We start from the raw sequence: 26,279 nt of genomic DNA, 5'->3' as shown, positions 1-26,279 counted from the left end.
TTTTTAATGTTTTTATTTGCATTAGTTTTATTGTGTTTTGTAATTTTTATTTTATTTTGCTATTTCATTTCGTCTTATTAAATTTTTTACCTCTTTATTTATGTATTTTTCCTTTTATTTCTTTATTTTATATTTTGTTACATTTTATTTTATTTTTTTTGGCTAGCAGAACCCCCCCCCCCCCCAAATTGGATATATTGTGCTTATTTCATGACCCTCTGTGCAAAGTCATTGTACACTCACTGGCCTTTGGATTTCATTGAATGACATCAAGTGCAAGAAGTGTATAAGATACGCCAATAGATGATAATAATAATGATTATAACAATATGGGAAATTTGTTTTTTATTCAAGTGAGCACTCTTGAATTCTTTTGTCATCATTTTTCACCAGTTTATTATAAATAGTGGTGTAAAAAAAACATATAAAAATAGCATGTTGCACATATTCATATTTACACATAAATACAAAAGACATATGAACTATATAAAAACAATAAATTAGTCCATTCACAATGAGGCAGTAGTAGTCGTTGGATGGCGGCGGCGGTTGTTGTCAAATCCAGTAGTAGTCGTTGTTGTACTCAATCTGTGTTAAATACAGAAAATTGTGTTTTATAGAGAGAAAGATAGAAAGATAGATGATTTGTCATGAATTGAGGCAGCCATTTTCACCTGAGAGGAGGAGCAAGTGGAGCTTCCCGGTGGCAGCACGTGAGGAAAACTACAGCTCCCAGAATGCAACGCGGCGGCCTGCCCTTGACACTGCTGTGCGTCCACGTCGCGGGGGGCCTGCGGAGGGCTGCTGTAGTAATACGGCGAGCAGGAGGAAGAGGAGGAAGCCGAGGAGGAGGCATCGCCGAGTTGGGCCGACAGGAAGGAGATGTAACGGATGGCGAGGCGCAGGGTCTCGATCTTGGTGAGGGTCTGGCCCGTGGGGGCCACCGAGGGCGGCAGGTAGGACCTCAGGTGGTGCAGAGCCTTGGTCAGGTCCCTCATCCTCAGCTTCTCCTTCTCGCTGGCGCTCTCGCGTTGCTTACTCCGGACCCTCGCCGCCCTCCCGGGCGTTCCCTGCGAGGCCACGCCGAGGCGGGAACTATATCCCGTTTTGCCGCCTTTGGTAAGAAGAGGCGATGAGTCCGGGGAGAGGGTGTCCGGCGAGGAGACTCCGGAGAGGTCCGAGTCGGAGAACCACGGCTGGTAGTGCAGGCTGTACTCCAGCACGGCGGAAGACGACGTGTTGCTGGCCATGTTGCGAGCGAGAGCGGGCTTTCAGTTTTGTGCTGCTCTGCTCCCGAGCTGCAGCCTTTTTAAAGTCCAGGCCTGAAGTCCAGAAGGTGCCAAGTGACACCTCCGCACGCACACACACAAGCACACACAAGCACACACAGACATCGCGAGTGGCCATGGCTGGGAAAAGCAGCAGCAGCAGTAGCAGAGGTGTGAATTTTGACTCCTCCTCATAACAATAAACACTTGTTCCCTCTCTTTCTGGGTTTGGTGGCTCTGGTTGAGCAGAGATGAGTTTGGCACATGTCCCGATTATTTTTGTATGGGATGCCGCTCTCGCGCGCGCACCTCGAGAAAAGTGAGCAAAGGGATAACAAGCGATGAGACAGTACGGTTGCGAGCAAGCTAATCTTTTGTGAAAATGCTGAAGTTAGCTGTCATGCTTCCCTCCGTTCTCTTAACTCCTCAAGGGTCACGAGAGTTAGCTTTAAAAAAATAATAATCATCTATTGGCCGTGTTCACCTATTTGGGAAAGTTGGGTAAAAATAAATAAATAAATAAATAAGCAGGTTAGCATACGTAGTTACTTAGCCTGTACTGCTAGCTAATCCTAGCTAAAGTTAGCATAGATGTAATCATTTTATAATGATTTTTGGGAAAACGGAGAGAAAAAAGGAAACAAAAGATGACAACGGCGAGAAAATGTTGACAAAGTACCGTGCCGCTTTTCATTTAAACACAATACCTGCGCAAATGTGCTGAATTTAGCATATAGCTAACTTAGATTTGTAGTCTCTTGACAAATTTTAAAACATAAGACAAGACCTGTCAACAAGAAAGAACATCATTCACTGGGTCACACTTCTTTCCCTTTTTGTTTTTTTTTTGCTCTCATTTTCTACCAGTTGAACTCAAATTGTTGTGAATTTTTCCAAATCTGTGTTAGTGAGCATGATTGCTACAGAAGTGCCTCTTGGGCTGCCCAACGTGAGAAGCCGCCCTAACATTTGTATTTTATTATTATTATTTTTTTAGGTTTGAGCATTTGAACCACATTTCTCTAGCATAAGCTGGCATTGTATGTGCAACGAGTCTACCGCCGCCGTTTCCTTTGCAGAAATCGATTAGCTCCTCGGCGGTGACGTATAAAAATGGCCGAGCATCCGCTGGATCGTAAACGGAGCAGGACTTCAAATGAAATAGTTCATCTTTAGTGTTTGTCCTTCCATGGTTAATTTAAATGTACATATTGTGTGTGTTTAATACAGAAATATAATATAATATAATATAATAGCTTATAAATACTATGCATTGGAAGTCTATAATTATTAGAATGTAATTTTCTCAAATGCAATTGACCACATGTAGAAAACACAACAATTCTGATGGTTACACGCAAGTTTTTGCGGACAACGTTGTGTTGGTGACAATTGAGATGATTGATTTGTGACATGCGTCGATAACGTGACATCATCTTGAATTGCCGTCTCCGCAAACATTTGTCCCATCTTGCTCCTCAGTAGTTTCTCCTCGTCTTCAAGATCGGATCTCAAGTGGGAGGCGCTACCATGTAAACCAGGGGTGTCAAACTCATATTCGCTCAGGGGCCACATAGAGGAAAATATATTACCAAGTGGGCCGGATCGGTAAAATAATGGTATATAACTTAAAAACAATTATATGCAGATTTTCGCTATTTGTGGGCCAGCCCTAAATTACGGAGCTCAACTGTTATCATATTGTTCCAAAAAATAACACGTATGAGTTCCAGACAAGTTCAATCTTCCGGTTGTGCATATATATTGTTCCCAGAATGCATTGTGTGGCGCAGTTAATGAAGTTATAAGGACGTTCAAACTTGTCATATGTATTAGTGTTACCGGTTATTGAATTTGTGTCGTATTACACATTGATGTTGGTCTATGATTATTATTTTTTTATACAAGCTGTAACTTAAAGTTGTGTGTAAAATAATGACATCCAGGACGATTCCGTGCATTGCTCAACTGAGGACTGCTTGAGAAATTACGAATTTATATGTTTTGATTATGGCCGGCTGATTAATTGGTCCGACATTTTTTTTTTTTTAAACTTTACAAAATCGTCTTGCGGGCCGGATTAAATCCTTTGTGGGCCTGATCCGGCCCGCGGGCCGTATGTTTGACACCCTTGATGTAACCGGATGACGTTGAAAATCCATCTTAAGCAATGATAATGACATGTCAAATTGGTAAAATTACCGAATGAACAATACTGAGCTCTCCAGAAAAAAAAAGGAAGATAAAAGCTTCCCTGAAAAAAAAGAAAAAAGAAAATCCATCTTGTCAAAAAAAAAAAAAAATCTTTAAAATATTTCCAAAATTGAGGCGAAACATGTTTATTGTGTTTTTAAACTCGATCATGACTCTGCGTCTCATTGCATTACTCTATGTATACAAATGTTTTTTTGTTTTTTTTCCCATGCGCTATGACGAGTGTGTAATGACGATGACGTAGTGAGTCGAGGTGCGAGGCCTTCACGCTGTTGAGAAGAGATGAGGCTCAAGGTGTCACTTCACACCTCAGCTGTGAGAACCTCACTCTGACCATTTCTTCTCCTTGTTTGGACAACACTCGACGGTGTGACTTATTCACACAATCGGAAGGATTGCTTGCAACTCATGTTGATTAGATCTCATATTTGGAACATTTTGGATATGGGAGTGCATTGTCGCGAATTTCGTTGAAATGTAACAAAGACGCATGATTTTCAGGGATTCGACCGAGTCCTGACATCTCCTCACTGTAACGAGCATTAGAAGCAAAATGAGCATTTTAACCAACATTTGAAGGGTTTTTTTTCTTCTTCTTCTTTCTTTAAATATTTATATATTTTGGATATTGAGCATATATTTTTGCAAATGATTGAATATAATTTTATAAGTTGATGTTTTATTTTATAATGCATTATTCAAATACTTAAAACAAATAAAAATAATGATTAATCAATTAATTAATATTTATTTATTTAAAAGTGTAAAAAAAACAACACAATTATGGTTACAAAAATTCCAATTTTAAAATGATCTTTTATCATGAATTATGTCTCAGTATACACATTTTATCATTTTAATTTGTTTTTAACATCTGTTCCATTTTGTTAGTTCCAGATAACAATGTGAAGTTGAGCCATTAACCCTCTGTTATTTTGCGGGTCAAATTGACCCGCGCTGTTTGTAGTTCAGTTCACTTTCAATATGAAACTTCTGTTTAGTTTAAGTGTAACCAACATCATCTAATTAATATCTGGGATCTATCCGGGATTTTTCTTGTATCTGACACAAAATATGCCCCTGGGTCAAATTGACCCGGTGGCGTTGTAGCTCTATCCGCTCTATCCGAGAAACAACATAAGAGGAAGGTTAGATAAAACAATATACATCAACATCATTTGAATATCGTCCATATTTGGTTCCCAAAGTCCACTGAAGGGTTAAATATGTGCAGCAGGCAGTTGCTGTGTCAAGTGGAGGGCAGAGCGAACCGGGCTTGAACCCGTGCCACGACCCGCCCATGCACTGCGGCCGAGGTGAGGCTGTGGGAGTGTGGCGGGCAGTTTGGCACCTCTCTCGGGGGTTCAACGCCCACCCACAGCAGGCCCTGAGGCCGGGCCGCCCGCCCGCCACCTGTCTGGAACCTTCCGCCAATCTTGCCGCAACCTCCACATGGACGGATCCGGTACGATGTGAATTGAGTATTGAAGATCACGCAAGAGACCTCCGCCAAGGCAAATCCATCTTAATTGTGGGAATGCTGGATTATTTATTCTTACTTACTTACTATAGCATTTTATTCTCCTCACTTTTTTGTCGTCAAACCACTCCCACAAAATACCGGTACATCCGATTTACACGGTTCAAATTTCAACTTGCTTCAAAAATTCACGCCTTCTGGGGTATTTATCGTCTGATTCCACATTACTTAGAGTATTGGCACAATTTAACGTTAAATATCAACTTTCCTACATTCATTTTCAATGGGACTGACATTGGTAAATTGCCTTATCCAGTAACCAGGAGGTTGCGGGTTCGAATCCCACCTCCGACTGGATATTGCAAATATATCCATGGCAATTATGCTGAGGCATGTAAATGTATACCAACTGACTATCATAGTTACACTTTTCTATGTAAACGAATAGAGGGTACTGCATGCCTAGGTGGCGCTATTGAGTGATTTTTTTTTTTTGTGTGCATTTTTTTCCGCTGCATATCACGAGTTCCCATTTCCCATCTCAATGAATGGAGGTTTCTTTTAGATAACACTTTTCCATATACATTTCAACTTGCTTCAAAAATTCAATTGTTCTTTTTATTCATTTATCTTTCAGCTACAATTAATACTTTGTCATTTTCACATAATTTATCTTTCAATTTACTTCATAAGTATTCCCACGCAATTTCTGCAGAAATTGCGCTTAGTCTAGTTTGTATTCAACTTAAACATAGCCCAAAAATTTTTATTGAAGCATTTGTAATAACATGAAAAAGATTCACATCAAAAATAATAAATACATATAAATTTACACTTATATAAGTATAACATCCAAATTGGTATATTCCTTCCAATCAATTACCGTAAGTGACATTTCATGCAACTCTGCGACGCTGCGTGAACGTGTGTCTGTTTGCTCGTGGGCGTGGCGTGGTGCGGCTGAGGGGGGTCACATTGGACACCTTAGGTGTGAAAGGAGGTTGGAGCGGGGGGGGGGGGGGGGGGGGGGGTTATCCAGAGGTGGACAGTAAATTTGATTTAATTGCGACAGGTTGGCATACAGACTCATGAAGACAATTTCGAGAGGAATGTGGATATATTGTGAACACATTAGTGGGCGAGTCCAGATAATGATGAAGATGCTAGACTCATCATCATCATCATCATCATCACGAGTGTGTCAGAGTAAACATGTCCTCCTACTAGCGCTAGCTCACACTTGTATGCTGACATGTTTATGCACATAGAAGTGCAAGCAATTCCGCTCTCTTGATACACAGCTGCCTCATGCGACTCTTTCTCGACGCGTGACGTGATGCGTGCATTGCAGTTGGTTTTGGCCTCGATTTGTGACAATAAGGCTATTTTAGTCGTGGACAAAATGCATGCACGAGTGCAAAAAAACCACGCTCTTATTATATTTTCATTTTTTGATCATACCTTTTTTGTTCATGCATGTATAAAAGATCCACTATCCTAACTCAAAATTACCACATACTGTAGTTTAAAATAAATAAATAAATAAATGATGATAATAATGATAATAATAGTAATCATAATTACCATTCAAGGACGGCACAGAACTTCTGAACAAGAAATCAACATTAAGTCAAATTGTTGTATGTAGACCCCCCACACACACAAAAATCAACTCACAATTTTTTTTTAAATATTATTAAGGTGCTATGTTTGTCCTGTCCAAATCCTTAAAAATATATATAAATAAAATAAAATTGAAAATTAAAAAAATAGGCCTGCTCATGTTGTAGTGTAGGGCAGTATAAGATTCAGGGCTCTATTTTCGTAGAAAAAGCCTAGTTAAGAAAATATGGTGTATTGTTGGAAGTCTTTAACCCCACCCCCCTCCCCCCCACCCAAAAAAACCCCATAAATAAATAAAAGCAAAACATTGGACCAACATCACTCATCTTTATTCAAATCACGAGAAAACTACTTACTATGTTACATCTAATTTACACGGGTCTACATTATGTACAAGCGTGAGTATTTATATTCATTAAATATTTTCTTGACGTAAAACCACATCCACACGCACACACTCATAGCAAAAATGATAATAATAATAATAATCACACTCCTCAGAAATGTTGACACGTCAGAAACGCAGGTTTGTTTCAGAATGTTCTTTGTCAGTCGCACAACGTTACAATGAGAACATTTGAGCAAAAAAAACAACAACACACACACACAACACACTAAACGATGTGGAGTCATTCACATAAAAAAAACAAAAAACAAAACATGCACACATATAAGAAAGAAAAACAGAACATTAGAACCACAAGACACAACCTGACGAAAAACTGGGGTCGAAAATCCAGAAGAAGTCCAGAGAATTTTAACTAAACTCTTAAACAGAAAATATTCTATGCATGATATTCAAGTAGGACTAAATAATACAGGACACAATTGCGGAATGAACAGGAATTCTCGACATTATCGCATCCGTCGTTTATTGTTAACAGTTTCCACCAAGCAGTAAATTTGGTGCGTTAAATCCTGATCTGGTTTCGTGTAGTCAAAAGCTGCGCAAGCTACTTGAATCATCGTGACAGCGTAACACAGATTTGAAAATTCTATTGGCATTTAAGAGGAGTTAGCGCTATAGCTTAACGTTTAAGAGAAGTATGTCGGTTGCTATTTCGACCGTGTCCGTCCTTAAGTCACCGGACATTGTTGAATTTTGTTATTGGAGTATGAATACAACAACATTGCAGATATGTGCTATTACAGAGGTCAATTGTTAAAAAGCTAACTGTAAGCAAGACAAAAAAAAATTATCCATTTTGTTATTTCATTTTATTTTTCATGATTTTACAGCAACTAGCATGTTCATCATTTTTTTTTCAAGTCAAATTTTTTGTAGGACTTAACCCTGCAGTGTCTATACAACCCCCCCGAAAAACTTCGGTCAAATTGCAGTCTAATTTTTACGACTTCCGGAAATTCCGTTTTTGTCAAGAGTTTTCCAATAATTTGTTTGTAATGCTACATAGTGTAAGATTCAGAAAGGAGTAAGATTTAAGTCAATAAATATATATATATATTCTTATACATTTATGTTTCCAAATTCACTAGCTCCTGATTGGTCAGCCGATGAGCGTTCAGGAAGTGTTGTCGCTGTCGCTGTCGCTGCATGTGTAACTCGTAAACCGCGTTGTTCCAGAAGAAATTGTCTCCATCCTCCTTTTTAAATTTACAAAGAGTGTTCCATGAACCGCCAACGAACCCTCGCATTACCAACAAAAGCCCAGGTCCCCCCAAAATTTGTGTGCTTTAGTTTGTTGGTTAATTTCAGCCCTTATATGTTGACGAGCATGTTTATGCAGTTTTTGTAAAGCTAATCCAATAATATATATAATTTGTCGCTAATGCTATCTATGTAAACGTAAAGTGTTAGCCGCCGATGAATTCAACATAGAAGAGGAAGGCCACACAGAAAAGACAATGGCGGACATGTTTGTTTCCCACGCTCTGCCCAATGGTACCTCAAATGAAGGGTACCAAAGCGCCATTGGATACTTGGTACCAGTAAACGCAAATATACTGCTTGGTAGAAACTTTTGGCTTTTTTTTTTTCTGACAGGAAGAGGAACCAAAGCACGACAGGCGACAGGAAGTACATCACCCTTTAAAGCACAGTTCTGTCTTTTTTCAAGGACGTGACCGTGTAAACCGAAGACGGAGGAAAATATCAATAAAAAGACAAACACTAGTTTGACATTCACACACGATCCATGCGGGCCCGAGGTTCGTAACGGGAACAGCAAATGAAGGTCCTCGTAGGCAATGTAAAGCATTCAGTTCTGGCGTTTTGCCCCAAATGACCGGTGGTCGGCCACGGTCGGACGGCCCGTTGGCGGCGGCGGACTTGTTGGCGCGGGTGGCGGCGTTTTGGCTGCGTTCAAGACAAGATCTTCTCCCGCGTCTCGGGCAGCTTGAGCGCCAGCAGACCCCCGCAGACGAGCGCAGAGAAGGCCAAGAAGATGGGAATGATCTTGGTGATGCCCACGAACGCCGCGAAAATGAAGCTGGCGATGATGGCGGCCAATTTGCAGATGCCGTTGAGGATGCCAAACGCCGTGCCTCTGCGAAAGTTATCACAGACAACAAGGAAGGTCTCGTCATTTCCTCCGCAGTCGTCCTTAAAAGGGGAAGTCGACCTTAATCGTTTCGTGGCAATAAGATGTGACGTGTGCTCTCACTTTGTTTAAACATGACATTGTGATCAATCTTACATTTGTGGAATATGAGTTATGCCACTTGCTGTCGACTGATGAGGACGTCGCAAGTTGCTCAGGGCAATGACCAATCACAGCTCGCCGGTTGTCATGTTTCGGTTCTGTGGGGATGGGGTTTTTGTTTGTTATGGGTGTTCTTGTCGTTTTTGTCTGTGTTCCTGGTTTCTTCCCTTGTCTCGTTATGTCGAACCATGTCCACCTGTGTGTGTCTTCCCTTCCCCAGGTGTGTCTCATTAGTGTTGGTGTATTTAGTCTGTTGTGTTTGTCCAGTCAATGTTGGTGCATTGTCGACGTTATGTGTGGAAGTTCGTGTGTCTCGTCTTTGTCACAGCCAAGCTTTCGTCACAGTTAAGTCTTTGTCACAGCCAAGTCTCGGTCACAGCCAAAGTCTTCGTCACAGCCAAGCTTACGTCACAGCCAAGTCTCCGACACAGCCAAAGTCTTCGTCACAGCCAAGCTTCCGTCACAGCCAAGCTTCCGTCACAGCCAAGTCTCCGTCACAGCCAAGTCTCCGTCACAGCCAAGTCTCCGTCACAGCCAAAGTCTTCGTCACAGCCAAGCTTCCGTCACAGCCAAGCTTACGTCACAGCCAAGTCTCCGTCACAGCCAAGTCTCCGTCACAGCCTAAGTCTCCGTCACAGCCTAAGTCTCCGTCACAGCCAAAGTCTCCGTCACAGCCAAAGTCTCCGTCACAGCCAAAGTCTCCGTCACAGCCAAAGTCTCCGTCACAGCCAAAGTGTTCGTCACAGCCAAAGTATTCGTCACAGCCAAAGTCTCCGTCACAGCCAAGTCTCCGTCACAGCCAAAGTCTCCGTCACAGCCAAAGTGTTCGTCACAGCCAAAGTATTCGTCACAGCCAAAGTCTCCGTCACAGCCAAAGTCTCCGTCACAGCCAAAGTCTCCGTCACAGCCAAAGTCTCCGTCACAGCCAAAGTCTCCGTCACAGGCAAGCTTCCGTCACAGGCAAGCTTCCGTCACAGCCTAAGTCTCCGTCACAGGCAAAGTCTCCGTCACAGGCAAAGTCTCCGTCACAGGCAAAGTCTCCGTCACAGGCAAAGTCTCCGTCACAGGCAAGCTTCCGTCACAGGCAAGCTTCCGTCACAGGCAAGCTTCCGTCACAGGCAAGCTTCCGTCACAGCCTAAGTCTCCGTCACAGCCTAAGTCTCCGTCACAGCCTAAGTCTCCGTCACAGCCTAAGTCTCCGTCACAGCCTAAGTCTCCGTCACAGCCTAAGTCTCCGTCACAGCCTAAGTCTCCGTCACAGCCTAAGTCTCCGTCACAGCCAAGCCAGCGCCATAGCCCCAGCCAATTCATAGCCACTCCACAGCTAGTCAAGTCAGGTCTTGTCACGTCACGCTCGTTCCAGTCTAGTCACATCCTGTCTAGTCGCAACGTCCAGTCCTGTCTAGTCGCAACGTCCAGTCCTGTCTAGTCGCAACGTCCAGTCCTGTCTAGTCGCAACGTCCAGTCCTGTCTAGTCGCAACGTCCAGTCCAGTCACGTGTCTAGTCGCAACGTCCAGACCTGTCTAGTCACGTCCTGTCCAGTCACGACAACCTATCCAGGCGAACTACGCAATGTCAGGCCCAGTCCAGTTACGTCCTGTCCACGCCCATCCAGTCATTGTTGTCCACATATTGCACTTCATTCCTGTCTCACTGCCTTGCTTCCCTGCTTCTGGGTCAACCATCCCTCAACCACTGGTGTCCCTCATGACACCTGTTTTCTGAAGGTGAGCTGTGATTGGTTGTTACCTGAGACCTGAGCAATTGTGATGTCATTTTTACTCAAAAGAAAGTGGCAAGATGGCCTAAAACTGCTGGATTTTGCTGCTTAATTCATATTCCATTACCACAATATTAACCAGAATACCATATTTAGTCAAGTGGGCTGCATAAATCATATTATTGCCCAAAACATTTTTTTGACGGGGGGGGGGTTGACTTCCGCTTTAATGCTAGCATGACCAAGAAGCTTCTTGTTGTTTTCAGTGCAGAAAAAAAAAGTGATGATTGCACAAAAAGTAGCCAGTGTTCATCATTATTTGCAGTTTCAGTAGCCGTTAGCTAATATTTGACGCTACCTTTTCGATGACGGGTAGAGTTCCACAGAAATGACCTCGAGTCCGTTCCAGGCTGCCACGCTCGCGCCGTAGAACAGACACTGCCAGCATATAACCGCGCCTTGACTGAAGCTCAGAAGCAGTAGAAAGGTGCAGGCGGACGACGCCAACATGGAACCACCTGGAAAGACAAGATGGCCGACGTCAAAGCATTTTTGGCCTCTTTCCACCAAGCGCTGCGGTTATTGGCGTTTCCCTGATCAAAATTTGCAGTAGCATGGTTTGCTACGTTAGCGAAGAGTAACTACCGCGGTGACCCAAACGGAACTGTAGTGGAAACGCGGCTTCATACAAGCGACCCGACCTATTATACGGATTCGTCCGATCTTGTCCATGAAGAGCGCCGAGATGATGTTGCCCGGCAACACCGCCAAGCTGCCCAGGAAGCTGACCAGATAAATGACAATGTCGTTTTCCTCCTGGAAGTTGAGGTGGCAGCCTTTCTTGGGGTGCAGGAAGGTCGTGTTCTCCATGCGGCAGTCTTTGAACTTCTCTTGCCACAAGTCTGGTGAGTGACAATATTCCGCAGTTGTTAATGATGACAAAAACATTTGCTAGCATTCAATAAATGCGATTTTAATTCAATGCTATACTCGTCTGGATAGGATGACCAAATGACTTTTCGAATTTTGGGGCAAAGTAAGACTTTTTTTGGGGGGACAAAAATATGTTCGTCTCGTCTAAATATGGAATTCCTGTTAATATTGCGTAAGTGGAATATGAGTTAAGCAGCAAAACCCTGCCATTTTTCGACTGAAAATGGCGAGTGTTGCTCGGGTCTCTGGTAACAACCAATCACAGCGCAGCTTCAGAAAACAGGTGAGCTCTGATTGGTTGTTGCTTGAGCTTGAGAAACAATGATGTCATCTTCAGTCGACAGTAAGTGGCAACATGGCCGCCCCCTAAAAGGATTAAAAATGGCTGGATTTGGTTCATAACTCATATTAATTAGAATGTTATGTTTGGACTAGTGAGGTCACATAACGTATTAATGTCAAGAAATGTTTAAGGTTGACTACCACTTTAACAAGAGAGTTATGTTTTTTGTTTTGTTTTCTCACTCATACAGAGGAGGCTACGTTAAAATAGTTCGAACGTAGAGCATATTTGAGTAAACTTTGAGTATCATTTAAGTAACTTGAGTCCGGGCTGAGCGTCCTCGTTTTTTTGGAAATCAAAATATGGCCGCCCCATGATCTGAGTAACGAGTGTAAAAAGGTGGAAATCTACATTGCAAGTTAACAGGTTTTGTCGACAGGTAGGTACGCAGATTAGGCAGGTTGATTTGGTAAGACAGGTTTGTAGGGAAATTCATGAGGTACTAGACGGGTTGGTCGATTTAAAATGAGATAGATTAGGGAGGTAGGTGGATCTGTTAGAGTAGACAATATTAAGTATTGTACTCTTTGCGTGTTCAATTAACTGAATGGTGAGATTCTGGTGAAGAAGTCCCTTTGCAAAGGTATCAGAAATTTCTGGTCACCCAATGAATACACTCAAACCGTGTTCTGTTCAGATTGTGTGTCCCTCCTTCTGCTGCACATCATTATTTATTGAAAAGTGGGTGAATACGAAAAGTCTCCTCCCATCAGCAAGTTCAGCAAGTTCCCAGGAATACAAATCAGATTAGAGAAAAACAATAATAAATCAGCCTGTCTCTTCCGACCGAGACCGGTACTAGACTACACTCCCTTCTAGATAGCATGGAAAAGAACTTGTTGCCCCTTTTCTTCTCAGGCGAAAGAGACAGATAAGAATACAATACTATTCATTGAGCCATACTGCTATAACTAAATCCAAAACGGCTAAAATATAAATTGAAACTGAAAAACAATGTTAATAATTTAACAGATCCAATGTAGGTAAAAGATGGGTAGGGAGGGCAGGTAAATACTGCAGGTGATTTGGTCATCTACCTGTGTTGTAGAAAACCGTGTCTTTGATGGTGCAGTTCTCAAAGAAGCTATTGGTGGACTTGATGTCCTCAAAGTAGCAGTTCTCAAACAAAGAGTCTTCAAACTTGACTGACTTGATCTCAATGTTTGCAAACCTAAAAAGCAGCACACACACACACACGCACGCACACTCAATTCCTGCAGGCTCACTTCCTGACATTCTAACGGAGAACGTCAACGTACTTGTCGTGGATGTACTCGCCCTCGCGGTGCACCTGGTTCACCAGTGAAAAGTTGAAGTGGAAACGCTCCACGCGTTCCCGGTGGAAAATGCGCACTTTGGATTCGTACTCCTCATACTGCATGTACTTGATCATGTCGGGGAACCACACTCCCAAGCCATGGTAACTAAAATGCGCACAAACATGTGTTAGCCCTCTGATGCTAACGGCTAGCTAAGTTTATATATATATATATATAGCCACCCATTAAAGCAAGAATTCTAAAAACTTTTGAGTCCAGGGACCCCTTACATGGATTTTTCACTATAACGCCAATTAGATCCATAATGAAAACATTTGGAAAATAATTGTAAACATTTGTGGAAAATCCATTATGAAATTTCATTTTGAAATTCTGAAAATTCGAATGAGTTTAATGGAAACTACACATATTTATAATGTTTTTTTAAACAAGAATCAATGGTTTATTTTAATAAGATCCATTAATAAGAAAATTATATTTTGAAACTAAGTCATTAGTTGAACTTGTTTTATTGGCACGCTAGCCTCCATAAGTAGGTATGTACTTTTTAAAATGATACAAAATAATTTATTGCTAATTATTTTGCGGACCCGCAAGCATTGTCTTATGGACCTCCGGGGGTCCCCGGACTATGGAGAACAACAACTGCTAAAATTAAAAAAATAATAAATAAATGACTAAAAGTGAAAATAAAAACTTATATAAAAAATATAATTCAAAAATAAATAAATATATAAATAGAAATAAAAACAACCATATATTATAAATATATATCCATATAAAAAACAAGATTCAAAAAATATATATAAATGTCAAAATAAATACACAAATAGAATTAAATATCAATCAATAAATAAAAACGCTCTGCTCTCACATTTATTTATTTCATGCTACAGTTGCTCTGGCAGGACGAAATGTTATTCAAATGAGAGGGCGGTCCTAAGCGTGTCTTGGGTTGGACTCCGCTGTTGCAAACTGCCTTTCATTGGTCGAGTGAGCGGCTCGGCGAACAATGAAGTCTTGCATGGAGAGCACCAGCAATGGACGACTATCTTGAGTTGCTCGACAACAAGTCTTTTATTGATTGATTGATATTTAATTCTATTTATATATTTATTTTTGATTTTTTTTCGACATTTATTTTTAAATGTATTTAAAAAAAAATTGTTGTTTTTTATTTTTGTATTTACTTTTTTACTCTTACTTATTTATTTATTTATTTATGTATATATATAGTTATTTTTTCTTTCCATTTATATTTTCACTTTTAGTCATTTATTTATTTATATATCATTTATTTATTTTTTACTTTGGCAGTTTTGGACCAGTTTGAGAACCACCGTGTAAAAGTACCTGAAGGCTAGACAGAACCAAACGATGACCAGGAAGAGGCCTTGCAGTCGCAGATCAGGCGCAGACAGTGACATCACGTTAGCCATCACCTGAGAGACAAAAAGGTGAGGATGAGAATGGATTTGAGCGGAGCTTACATTCCAGGTCGGCGGCACGATGGCGACCTGCTGCAGCATGGTCATGTGCCTGACGGTCCATCGCTGGAAGGCGGTGCCCGTGTCGCTCTGGATCTCGATGAACTCGTCCTCCTGCGTCTGCGGCGTTTGGATGTTGGTCACCTGTGTCGCAACCTCAAGTTATATCAATTTGACCAAACAGATGAAAGTTAAACCATCAAGTTTGTGAAAAGTCTTTATATTTAAAATTAAGTCAAATGCCAAATCTGTAAAAGCATTATTTCCTTAAAATTAAGATTTTTTTTATTTTGAAATTTGGGAAAAAGTCCTTCTGCAAATACTTCAACTGAAGGAGCACGTGACACATTTTCTCTTATTAAAAAATTGCGATCCATGATAATAAAATCATAACAATAAAATAACATTTCATATTAAATTTGTTTCATACTTTTGGACTTGACTGAATACAAAAGACTATTAAGACTGATTATTGGCAAATTGCTGCCCTTTTCATTTATTCGTCATGTGACATCACAAGCGCTGATTATTTTTAATAAATATTTAAACTGGTATGCAGTTTTACACTTTGACTTGAAACCATGACTAAAAGCCTTCTGTTTTGTTTTTTTAACAACAATTTTCATGGGTCATTATGACCCGCTCTAATGTTAATGTCAAACAATGTCACATATTGCGATGCAGTGCAATAAAAAAAACAAAAAAAAACGCTGATTGCTAATAAAAAAACAAAACAATCACTCACAGTGAAGACTCTCTCGGGTTCGCCTTTGGCCTTCCAGTTGGTGTCGTGAACACGACGCAGGACCATCCATGCCTCATCGTGTCGGGCGCTCTGAAATCAACCAAATAATTGCAATTGTTTGAAAATTATCTTTGCAGCTAGATGTATTTTTGCATTTACCGTTTCCTTTACACTATAGAGTAGCGAAGAACAGAAAAGCTGTGTTCGGAATTATTCACTTGGCTCGAATGGAATATGCTGCCGTATCCTACCCTAACTGTAAACATACCAGATCAGGTATTGAACAATTAAATACATTCCAATAACATCATATTGTTTGAAGCTATTATATATTTTTTTCGCGACTACTCCTTGCACACCTGTCTGACAACACTGCCACCTACTGTAGTGGATCTGGAATTACACTCTCTTCTGATACGGCAAAAAAAAAAAAAAAAAGTTCTATGAGGTCACATACATACGACGTCATATTAGGGCCACGTATATTATATATTTTATCAGAGCGCGGGAGCAATATTCAGAGAGAAAAACTCGCAAATTTGCGACTTTATAAAGAAACTCAGAAACTTACGAGAAATACACGCACCGTGCCAATACTTTTTGGTCGGTTTAAAAAAAATAAAAATAATTGCTTTAGCAGAGATTAATCATATGATGTTTGAAGCGAACAACCAGCGACAGACGCCTCGCTTTGCGAAGGTCCGTACCCTGAGGACTAAGCATTTAAGTCATTTGTTATCATGTATATTTACTTGTACATTTATGTTTCCAGAATTATTACTTACACATTCATTTTGTTGTTGTTGTACAAGTAGCTAATTGATGTGTGGAATCTGCTTCTCTCCGTCATTCGCTTGCATTTACCTAAAGCACGCTAGCTTCTGATTGGTTAGTGTTTCGTCAGCTGATAGGGAATCAGGAAGTGTTGTCGCGTATGACGAGTAAAGTTTAAATAAAGAATGAATCCGTCTCCATCCTGCCTTTTCATTTTATAAACAGTTTCGCATTAACCACCAGCGAATCCTCACATTAGACTATAGCTACGCTACGTGTATTTCTCGTAAGTTTTTTGTACAAGTAGCTCATTGATGTGTCGAATCTGCTTCTCTCCGTCATTCACTTGCATTTACCTAAAGCACGCTAGCTTCTGATTGGTTAGTGTTTCGTCAGCTGATAGGGAATCAGGAAGTGTTGTCGCGTATGACGAGTAAAGTTCAAATAAAGAATGAATCCGTCTCCATCCTGCCTTTTCATTTTATAAACAGTTTAGCATTAACCACCAACGAATCCTCACATTAGACTATAGCTACGCTACGTGCATTTCTCGTAAGTTTCTGAGTTTTTTTTCTCGCAAATCTGTCACTTTATAAAGTGGCAAATTTGCAAGTTTTTTTTCTCGGAATATTGCCCCCACCCTCTAAAAAATATATATTTATACGCGGCCCTAATACGCTGTCGTACCCCCGACTGAGCTAATGCAATACAAAAAAACTTTAGCGATGATGTGCTGCTCTACTTATGCTAAAGTATTTTTGTGCCACATTAATTTGTGTTACTGCTGCGCCTGCTTTTGCAGTAGTACTGTTACAAAGAATTTCCCCCTGGAACCATTTTTTCAAAAAATCCCACATTTGCCCATGATTGACAGCTGGGCAAATAAAAGCGACGACATCCATCAGCTATCTCATTTCTGCTCTATTTTTACACTCCACGCTGCAGCCAGGTATGCAGTTGTGCAAGAGTGTTTGTATCCGGGGCTCCGGCTGTCACACACCAAGCCAATAATAACACCGCCGCGTGCGGTTAAGTGTCTGACAATGTGCTGGAAGACACCCGCGGGTGCACGCTGTTCCGGTTGACGGCTTAGCGGGCCGTCGCTATCTTGGCATAGCGACGGCGTGTTGCTTTTGGACGGAGGGTGTTTCAATACAAGGATGCAGATAACGTTTTCAGCTAACATTAAACATAGGAAAGCAGGAGACTAATAATAACAAGGCGATTCTTACCTCCAGGAGAAATCGCGGACTTTCCGGCATGAAGACGACGCCGACGAGAGCGGCCAGCGCGGGAAAGAGACACACCAGGATGAAGAGTCTCCAGCTGTGCATCTGGAATTCTGTGCCGATGGCAAAGCCCCAACCTGACCGCACGTGGACGACATTTCGTAGTAAGTCAGAGTTTACATGCAGTGGCAAATTTTGTCTGCGTTCCTGCCGGGTCTCCTTGTCCTTTCTTTGCTGTGTGGCGCAGTGAGGCCCTCTGCTGTGTGTCGTGTGTACATACTAGAGGTGTCAAAATAGTGTGATAATTTAACGCCACTCATTTTTTTTTAACGCGCGATTAATGACCGCCCCTTACTTGGAAAGCCGGAACTGGGGGAATTCCAGTCGCAACGCAGGAGGCAGAGCCACGTCAAAATTTAGCAGTAATAATAATGCATATATTTGTGGAGAATGGGGTCAAGTTGTATTTTACAATTTTAAAAATGTGCAGAATTTCAAAAGTTATTTCATGTTAAAGATTAGATCGCTCTTGATATGAAAAGAAAAATGCACTGAGCTGTCACCAATGTCTTACAAATGCAATTATGCCATCTAGTGGCAGAAAATGACCTCAACACAAATCAAAATCACACTCTTTTTTTTTTTTTACAGGACAGTTAAATTTGAACAAAATTGTATTAATTATAATGAAATTACTGTTTCAATGATTAAAAGATGCAGCCATATTTCAATTAGTTAAAAAAATCCACTTATGTTAACAAGAGAATTAAAACATTTATTGTACATTTAGAACAGGTATAAAATTGGCTGAGTTAACTATTGAAGTCATGCAATTAATTACGATTAAAAAATGTAATCGCCAACCTTAGTACATACGTGGCATTTGCAATTCACAAATGTACCTATTAGGAAAGTAGTCATATGTTTCAAAGAAGTGAAGTATGTATCTGCTTTAAAGCCCGTATCCCACTGAGGAGCGAACGTTTGCGAATGTTGGTTTTGCATCAGGGTTCATTCAAGGTCGCACATGTTCGGGAGACGTTTTTTCTTTTTGAGCATTCGAAATTCGTCCAAGGTTATGCGTTGGATGTGTGTGTGTGTGTGTTACCATAGTGGGGGATGATCCCCCAGGCGCTAAAAGAGGCGTAGAGGCCCCCCAACATCCAGAACATGCAGAGCCAGCTCAGATGTTCGCCACGTTTGTCCATCTGCAGGAACTCGGTGAAGTACGTGTACACGATGGGGATGGAGCCTCCGATTCTACAAGAAAATGCTCAGTAATGAATTATTATCCACTCGTGTAATGGAAGAGGTGAAAATGTCGTCTAGGATCATTTGCTGCTGCTGTTAATAACAAAACAATTAAAACTGAACTAAATAAAAGTGATAAAAAAAAAAAAAAGAGAGAGAATAAACGGAGCCAATATAATAACGAAAATGACAAATGTGATACAGAATATACTATATAATCATTGAACACAATATCCTGTGCGTCTTCAAAATGTCAAAGTGCTCTAAAATAGCTGTCAGTTAAATAGTTAATAATCCCAAAATGGCTCATCGCATCCTATAGAACGCAAATGTTACGCTTCATTTAAATAATGCCGCAAATGTGGATCATTTACGGCAAAGGTCAGCTGTAATGACGTTGACATTTTTGTACGCGGAAATTTTGTGAATTTAAATGAAGGAAAAAGCGCGTGTGCGCGTGTCTCACCCGAAGCCGGAGCAGAACCTGAAAAAGAGGAAGAAGCCGTAGCTCTGAGCAAAGCACGACAGGAAGGAGAAGATCAGGTCGATGGACAGCACGTAGATCAGGCACTTCCTGCGCCCCATCTTGTCACACAGGCCGCCCCACACCAGCGCGCCCACCATCATGGCCACGTACACCAGCAAGCCTGACGGACACAAACGCGCCACTTGTTACGCATTACGGTCGAGGTATATACTCGCCAGCCACAATATTAGGTACAGCTACGCTCTACGATATGAACCAATTCAAACATTTTTTTGCCTTTTGGAAAGACAAGAATACTCACTTTTGATTGACAGTCATAATGACAGCTTGGGCTCATACTTTGGTTATCTTATCAAGCCAAGAGAGGCAAAAATATTCCAAAGACTGCAAAGTACATCTGTAATAATAATAACATTTTTAACATTTAATTTGAACATACTGAGAAGTGAGATATAAATGTAAATGGATTTAAATTCATCCACCTTAAACATAAAAATGTAAGTTTAATTATTCAATAAATAATGGATAAAAACACAAACAAAATTTAAACTAAATATATATTTAACTTTAGAAGAAATATAAACTTTTTTAATTACGTTTTACTAATTGTTTCTTTTTATTTTAAATGTTTTTGTTTGATATTATTTGTTTTGTTTAAATAATTTTAATGTATTTTTCTGCCTTTTAAAGTACCCTTGAGCGCTTTGCTAGACACCTAGAGTATGCATTTTAATTGCATATTATAACATTGAAATCACATTCGATTTTATTTATTACTTTATTCTTTTATTTATATGTATTTGTTTTGTTATATTATTGTTTTGTATTCTATTTCAATACATCCCTGATTTATCAGATGGGTGACTTGTGTGTCTCTGGCAATAGAAATACATCTGACGTCCACCGGGGGGCACCCTTCCCCCTTGTATGAAGTCTCCATTTGATTTCCTGAAGTATGTTTTTAGAGACTGACTCCATGTTGACGCCAGCGATCAAGATGGCTGAATATTCATGCAGCAGGAATAAGAAATAAAGGTCAGCGTCATAAAACGTTGAAGGCGGCTACTGGCAAATGTTTTTCCGCCACCATTAAGGATTTGTTAATGGCGCCGCCTCGGTCAGCAGGTGTTCAAGTCCAGTTGAGCTGTTATTGTACAGCTTCAAAGAACGACCCGCCGTGCTGGCCATTAGATACAAACCATTATGAACTTCCTCTTTATGTCTCGGGGGGGATTTAATAGACCCCCTAGTCATCCGTGCCTCCCAACCTGCTCTGTTTTACTACACAGCCCTAAATACAGCACGCCCATAAACGGCTTAACGGCACGTGGAGCCGTCGTGTGCACCTTCCCTGTGGATTAGTAGCACCACGCACTGCACGCCTCCTCCTACGTAACCGGGCCCGCCTCGTACAAATTCTCTCAAAAAGCGTAGGTGGTTAGCAAAGAAGGAAGTGATCTTAAACAACTGGTTTGGCTTTCTTTTGTGTTCAATATTAAATGCAGAGCAGTCATTCAAGGTGAATACTGCACCCAATCCTTCTAGGGCTCTTCTTTTCTGAGTCATTTGTTGATGGTTTTAGTGAACAGGCTGTTTGGATTCTGCCAAACAAAAGCCCTAGATGGGTGTGTAGAAGCTAATCGACCGATTAACTCACTAACCCAACTTCCACACACCTAACCAAACCCTTGACTGACCAACCACCCAATCAATTTTGTAATCAGCCTAACTAACCACCCAACCAACCAATTTACATTTATCCTACATCCAACCAATGTATCACATTTTACCAACTAACCTTAAACCTAACTAACCTTTTAACTTCCTGACCGACCGCTTAACAAATCTACCATCCAAGCAACCAATTACTCACTTGACTAACCAACAATTTAACTAATTAACCTACCATCAACCAACAATTCACCTGACTTATCAAACAACATCTAACCGATTGACTGAACAACCAACCAACCAATTAACCAGCAAGCTAACCAACCAACCAACCAACCAACAAATTACTTAACGGACAAATTAACCACCCAACTGACTGACTGACGGACTAACCAATCTTTCAACTGACCAACCACTACCAAAACAAGGTAACTAATCTATCAATCAACCATGCAACCAACAAACCACTTAAATGACAGGTTAATTGTCGCTCAATCTAACCTACCAATGGATCAACGAACCGACTGACCGACGAACAAACATGCAAACATACCTACATCCAACCAACCACCACCGACCTATCTGATCAACTCGTTGACTAACCTACAATCCAACAACAACCTACAAATCAGTGAACTAACCCACTATTCAAATAACCGGCCACCAAACAAACCGACCTACTAAACAACCATTTAACGAATTAGCCTTTTGATACTTGGTGGACTAAATAGCTGAGCATCCAAACCTCACGGACAGACTGACCTACCAATTAACCAACTGACCAATCACCTAGCTCATTAACTATGATCCAAACATAAATTCCAAACCTGACACTTTTGTGTTTGGACAGCTATCAAACATAAGATTCCATTTGAGGGCAAAGGTCAAGCATTCAAACTCATGACTTGAATTGTCCTTCCAATCCTCCTGCTAAGGAGCCACAAAAAGGACCCAGTCCAATGAGAAACCGATCATGTGGTCCATTAAGAGCAAGAAGCAAAGAATTGTTATTCTGAATCCCATCTGTGCCCCCGTTGGAGGAGCATGAGTGTGAATCAAAGTGGATCATTCTGCAGATATGATTCATATCCTCAGTGCCGACGGCCCGCCTCCGCTCCCCTCCGGATCTGCCCAAACAGGACGCAGCCAGCCCATTTACGCTGGGGCCTTTCTCACGCTTTAGCCGCAGAACCGTCAGAGGCTCAAAGCGCGTCTGACAGCACTTTGCCTCTACCACTGCAGAAACATGTTCCGTATTAGCCTGCGAACACACACGCACGCACGCACGCACGCACGCACGCACGCACGCACGCACGCACGCACGCACGCACGCAGAGGCAGGATGCAATCACCACCTGCTTCCTCATCCATCTTTCACACTACAGCATCCCTGGAGCCTGTTGTTAAGATGAAATGATGTACATTCTGGCTGTGCAGCAGGCCGCAGGAACAAGGTGAGAGGCTTTCATTGGCTCTTGCAGGAGGAAGAACAGACGCTATTTGCCTGTGATTTGGACCCGTGATGCATATTAATTCAGAGTCCTCTCCCTACGGCTCGATACTATCAACACACACGCAGCACTCTACATAAGATATCTTGTGGCTTTTGCTACAAAGGTAAGATGCTGAGCTCTGCCTCGAAAAGTGAAAAAAAAAGATATATAATTGCCTGTATAAAACTTTTAAACCAGAAATTCACAACCAACAACATGCAAACAGATGACTTCGAGTGTTCACTTTATGCAATTTCTTCCACACAAACAATCCATTTAATCAAATTAACTGACTGACTTAACAAATAACGACTAAACAATCAATTGTTTATCCAAATGCCCAAAATTAGCAAGCAACCATCCACTCATTTTCTGAACCAACTAACAAACCCCTCCCAATACAAGCTACAATTCATCTGAGCACCCACCCAACAACTCACTAACTAACTAACTAACTAACTAACTAACTAACCTACAATTGTACCACTAGCCAACCATACAACTAACTAGCTAACTTACTAACTACGGTGTTACCACTAACCAAGCAGCCAACCATACAACTAACTCACTAACTACCTACAATGTTACCACTAACCAAGCAGCCAACCATACAACAAACTAACTAACTAACCTACAATTGTACCACTAGCCAACCATACAACTAACTAGCTAACTTACTAACTACGGTGTTACCAGTAACCAAGCAGCCAACTAACTAACTAACTAACCTACAATGTTACCACTAACCAAGCAGCCAACCATACAACTAACTAACTAACTCACTAACTACCTACAATGTTACCACTAACCAAGCAGCCAACCATACAACAAACTAACTAACTCACTAACTAACTAACCTACAATTGTACCACTAGCCAACCATACAACTAACTAGCTAACTTACTAACTACGGTGTTACCAGTAACCAAGCAGCCAACCATACAACTAACTAACTAACACACTAACTACCTACAATGTTACCACTAACCAAGCGGCCAACCATACAACTAACTAACGAACTCATTAACTAACTAACCATTACAAAGTATGCTGTCAGCCTTTTTGCGACGTCTTCCAGCCTTTGACGGTTCTTTCTCCGCCACTTACCCAGCATGCCCTTGTCCGAGTTCGATATGCACATGTCCTTCTCGGCACTGGGCATGACGAAGCCCACCACGTAGCCGTCCACACCGTCAGCCATCAGCGCCAGGCCTAGCACGACGAAGAGCATCCACTGAAAGCGACCATGCCCGCAGTCCTCCATGATGGCCTCGTACTGCTCGGGCAGGTTGTCCTCCTCGTTGTCTTCTTGCTGGGCGGCCAGTCGGGCCTTCCGCTTGGCCTCCAGGCGCGCCGCCCGCCGGGCCTCCTTGATCTCGTCCGGGTGCGGCACTCCCTGGTACTCGCCCTCGTACATCTGCTCGTCCTCGTCGGCGCCCTCTGTGGCATCGCTGGCAGCGTCCTCCTCCTGGGGCGGGTAGTCCGTCTGGTAGGGGTATCCGTCCTGGCCGCCGCCATCTTGGCTGTATGTGTACTCGCCTGTTTCAGTCACCTGCTGGTTAATGTTGTTCTGATAGGGGTCGTTCATGATTTCTTCCAGAATTCCTGGTCCGGATCCGGCGGGCTTGCGGGTTTCTGGTGCTCCGAGACGTCCGTGTGTCTGCTCCAAGGCCTCAGTGGCTGTGACGACGCACTATGAGCTTCGCATGTTCAACCTAAAACGTAACAATTTTTGATCAGGAAAAACTGTTTATGATCTTAAAAACTTTTTTGCGAACCGTTTGCAACCTTTAACAAAGCCTGAAGAAAAAAACCAACATTCTCTACATTCACAAACCTTCGCCGCTGGGTGAGATACGACTTTAAGGGTTTCACGATGGCAACTTTCTACCACCAAACGTTTCTTTCTCGCATGTTTCAGTCGTACAAGTCCAATTAAAGTTCTTTAAAAGAGCATTTATTGAACAGCTAAAACTGACTGTTTTTATGAGTGTGTGTTAAAGGTAACAAACTCCAGTCTGTCTAAATATGACAACTTTATATATATATATATATATATATATATAATAAACCCATAGACAAAAGAGATTTTACATGCGAAAAAATGATAATTGTATCTAATCTCAACTGACCTTACTGAGTCAAAGGACAAACGTCACTCAACTACTAAAATGTATGGAATTGTACTATAATGTCCATACTTTTAGTATTAAATATGTAAGGATTTATCCATTAAGATGGATAGCTGACATTTTAGTCCTGACGGAAGTAACATGGCGGCTTTGTTGGTCTAAACCTGGAACTCCTTTGATAGATTTGATCACGCTAGAATGCAACAATACCGATTCATGAGCACTCCCTACGGTAAACTAAAAGTAATCGTAAAGTTCTCTTACCAGGTGGGGCCTTCCGTGAAACCACTTTGGAGCAAATAAAAAAGGTCCGAGGGGCATTTTCAAACGTCCAAAGCTGACATGTCAGTTTATCCCGAGACTGTGATACAGTCAAGGCTGAGGGATTAGGATCCAACCTCACGATACAACAACTGCCCCCCCCCCCCTCCGCCCAACCCCACCCTGCCTCACCCGGGATCATCCCCACGGGAGTCCTGCCCCCTCATTGCGTGGACTAATGGTACGATCCCGTCTGTGACACCCAGCCCAAACTGCTAAGATCTCTTATTAAAAGGAATCAGGACACCAGTAGCTGGCTCATTTGGATTCTCTGCCAATTTTTGTATTGTCATCGATGTCAATGCAGGCCGCCTCATCTCCTGCTCGGTCTGTAGATAAAAACTAAAAAAAAAAAACTCACTCCGACCCTACTGTTTAAACAAAAAGTCAAGTAACAAATATGCATCTACAATATGATTATGTTCGATGCGGCCCCACGAGTCGAGACACGATATTCTTATTAATATTGTGTTTGTGCAATATTACATGAAAAAAAAATCATCCTATTTCTCCATCTCAGAGGCCATTTTGCCTTGTCCTGCCACTTGCTGCCGACCGAAAAATGACATCGCAGTGCCTAAGGGTCCAGCTTGCGAACGTCACATGCCCAAACTCAGAAAACAGGTGATCCGTGACGGTCGCGACCTGATCCAATGATCTAAGAAATTCTTACCGAGCTTCACCATCAATAGTTTATTTCTCACCCCAAAACAAATCCATCAACTTCAGCGACTGTAGCTCAGAATTCTACCGGATTGTGGAATTCATTGCTTAGAATATATTAAATAAATAAACAGACATTACGACCGTGTTCATCCCGTATTGCGTTTCTCCCTTCTGTTTATGTCTTGTTTTTATGCAAATGTGAGCTTTAAAAAAATGGGAAAGGGAAAAAAAGGATAACCTGTTAGCCTGCCAGCGCCACATTTTCAGTTCTAATGTGGAACCTCACCGTCGCCCTTACCTTCAACCATATTACCATCCCCAAAAACCCAAGTATTTAACGAAATATGAATTCATCTTTAAGAAGTAACAGTTGATGTCATTGGATGTAAAATGAACCCCCCCCCCCTTCTCCCCCCAGCAAGTATTTGGTACAGTCTGCAATGGGACATGATTCCAGAGAGTAGAAGCATAAAGCTCCCTATAATCCCGAGGCCAGAT

At 41.5% G+C, this 26,279-nt stretch overlaps 2 protein-coding genes across 2 annotated transcripts; both read right to left on the bottom strand.

Moving 5' to 3' along the window:
- Nucleotides 1-534: 534 nt before the first annotated feature.
- LOC147176631 (mesogenin-1-like) lies at nt 535-1,264 on the bottom strand. The gene is made up of 2 exons (XM_086072028.1): nt 675-1,264; nt 535-588 (listed from the first exon to the last, which is right to left on the bottom strand). The coding sequence occupies exons 1-2, from the start codon at nt 1,248-1,250 to the stop codon at nt 556-558; spliced, it is 609 nt and encodes a 202-aa protein (XP_085928154.1). The 5' UTR covers nt 1,251-1,264; the 3' UTR covers nt 535-555.
- Nucleotides 1,265-6,892: 5,628 nt separating this feature from the next.
- On the bottom strand, nt 6,893-25,197 carry sv2ba (synaptic vesicle glycoprotein 2Ba). The gene is made up of 13 exons (XM_086071167.1): nt 25,059-25,197; nt 23,770-24,377; nt 19,478-19,658; nt 18,869-19,020; nt 17,764-17,897; nt 15,758-15,847; nt 15,043-15,156; nt 14,879-14,967; nt 13,505-13,669; nt 13,283-13,416; nt 11,671-11,871; nt 11,328-11,487; nt 6,893-9,092 (listed from the first exon to the last, which is right to left on the bottom strand). Exons 2-13 carry the CDS (start codon nt 24,248-24,250, stop codon nt 8,909-8,911), a joined length of 2,085 nt encoding a protein of 694 aa, XP_085927293.1. The 5' UTR covers nt 24,251-24,377; nt 25,059-25,197; the 3' UTR covers nt 6,893-8,908.
- Nucleotides 25,198-26,279: the final 1,082 nt, after the last annotated feature.

This window comes from Leptonotus elevatus, chromosome 3, assembly GCF_054856555.1.
Source record: "Leptonotus elevatus isolate MCC_2025b chromosome 3, RoL_Lele_1.0, whole genome shotgun sequence".
NCBI lineage: Eukaryota > Metazoa > Chordata > Actinopteri > Syngnathiformes > Syngnathidae > Leptonotus > Leptonotus elevatus.
The sequence above is the reverse complement of the archived record's forward strand: the minus strand, read 5'-3'. Positions and strand labels throughout refer to the sequence as shown.

Coding starts and splice junctions, on each gene's coding strand:
- LOC147176631 (XM_086072028.1), bottom strand. CDS start 1,250: ATGGCCAGCAACACGTCGTCTTCCGCCGTGCTGGAGTACAGCCTGCAC. Junction 589..674: donor CCACTTGCTCCTCCTCTCAG/GTGAAAATGGCT, acceptor TATTTAACACAG/ATTGAGTACAACAACGACTA.
- sv2ba (XM_086071167.1), bottom strand. CDS start 24,250: ATGAACGACCCCTATCAGAACAACATTAACCAGCAGGTGACTGAAACA. Junction 13,417..13,504: donor GGCGAGTACATCCACGACAA/GTACGTTGACGT, acceptor GCTGCTTTTTAG/GTTTGCAAACATTGAGATCA. Junction 11,872..13,282: donor CACGGTTTTCTACAACACAG/GTAGATGACCAA, acceptor GTCACTCACCAG/ACTTGTGGCAAGAGAAGTTC.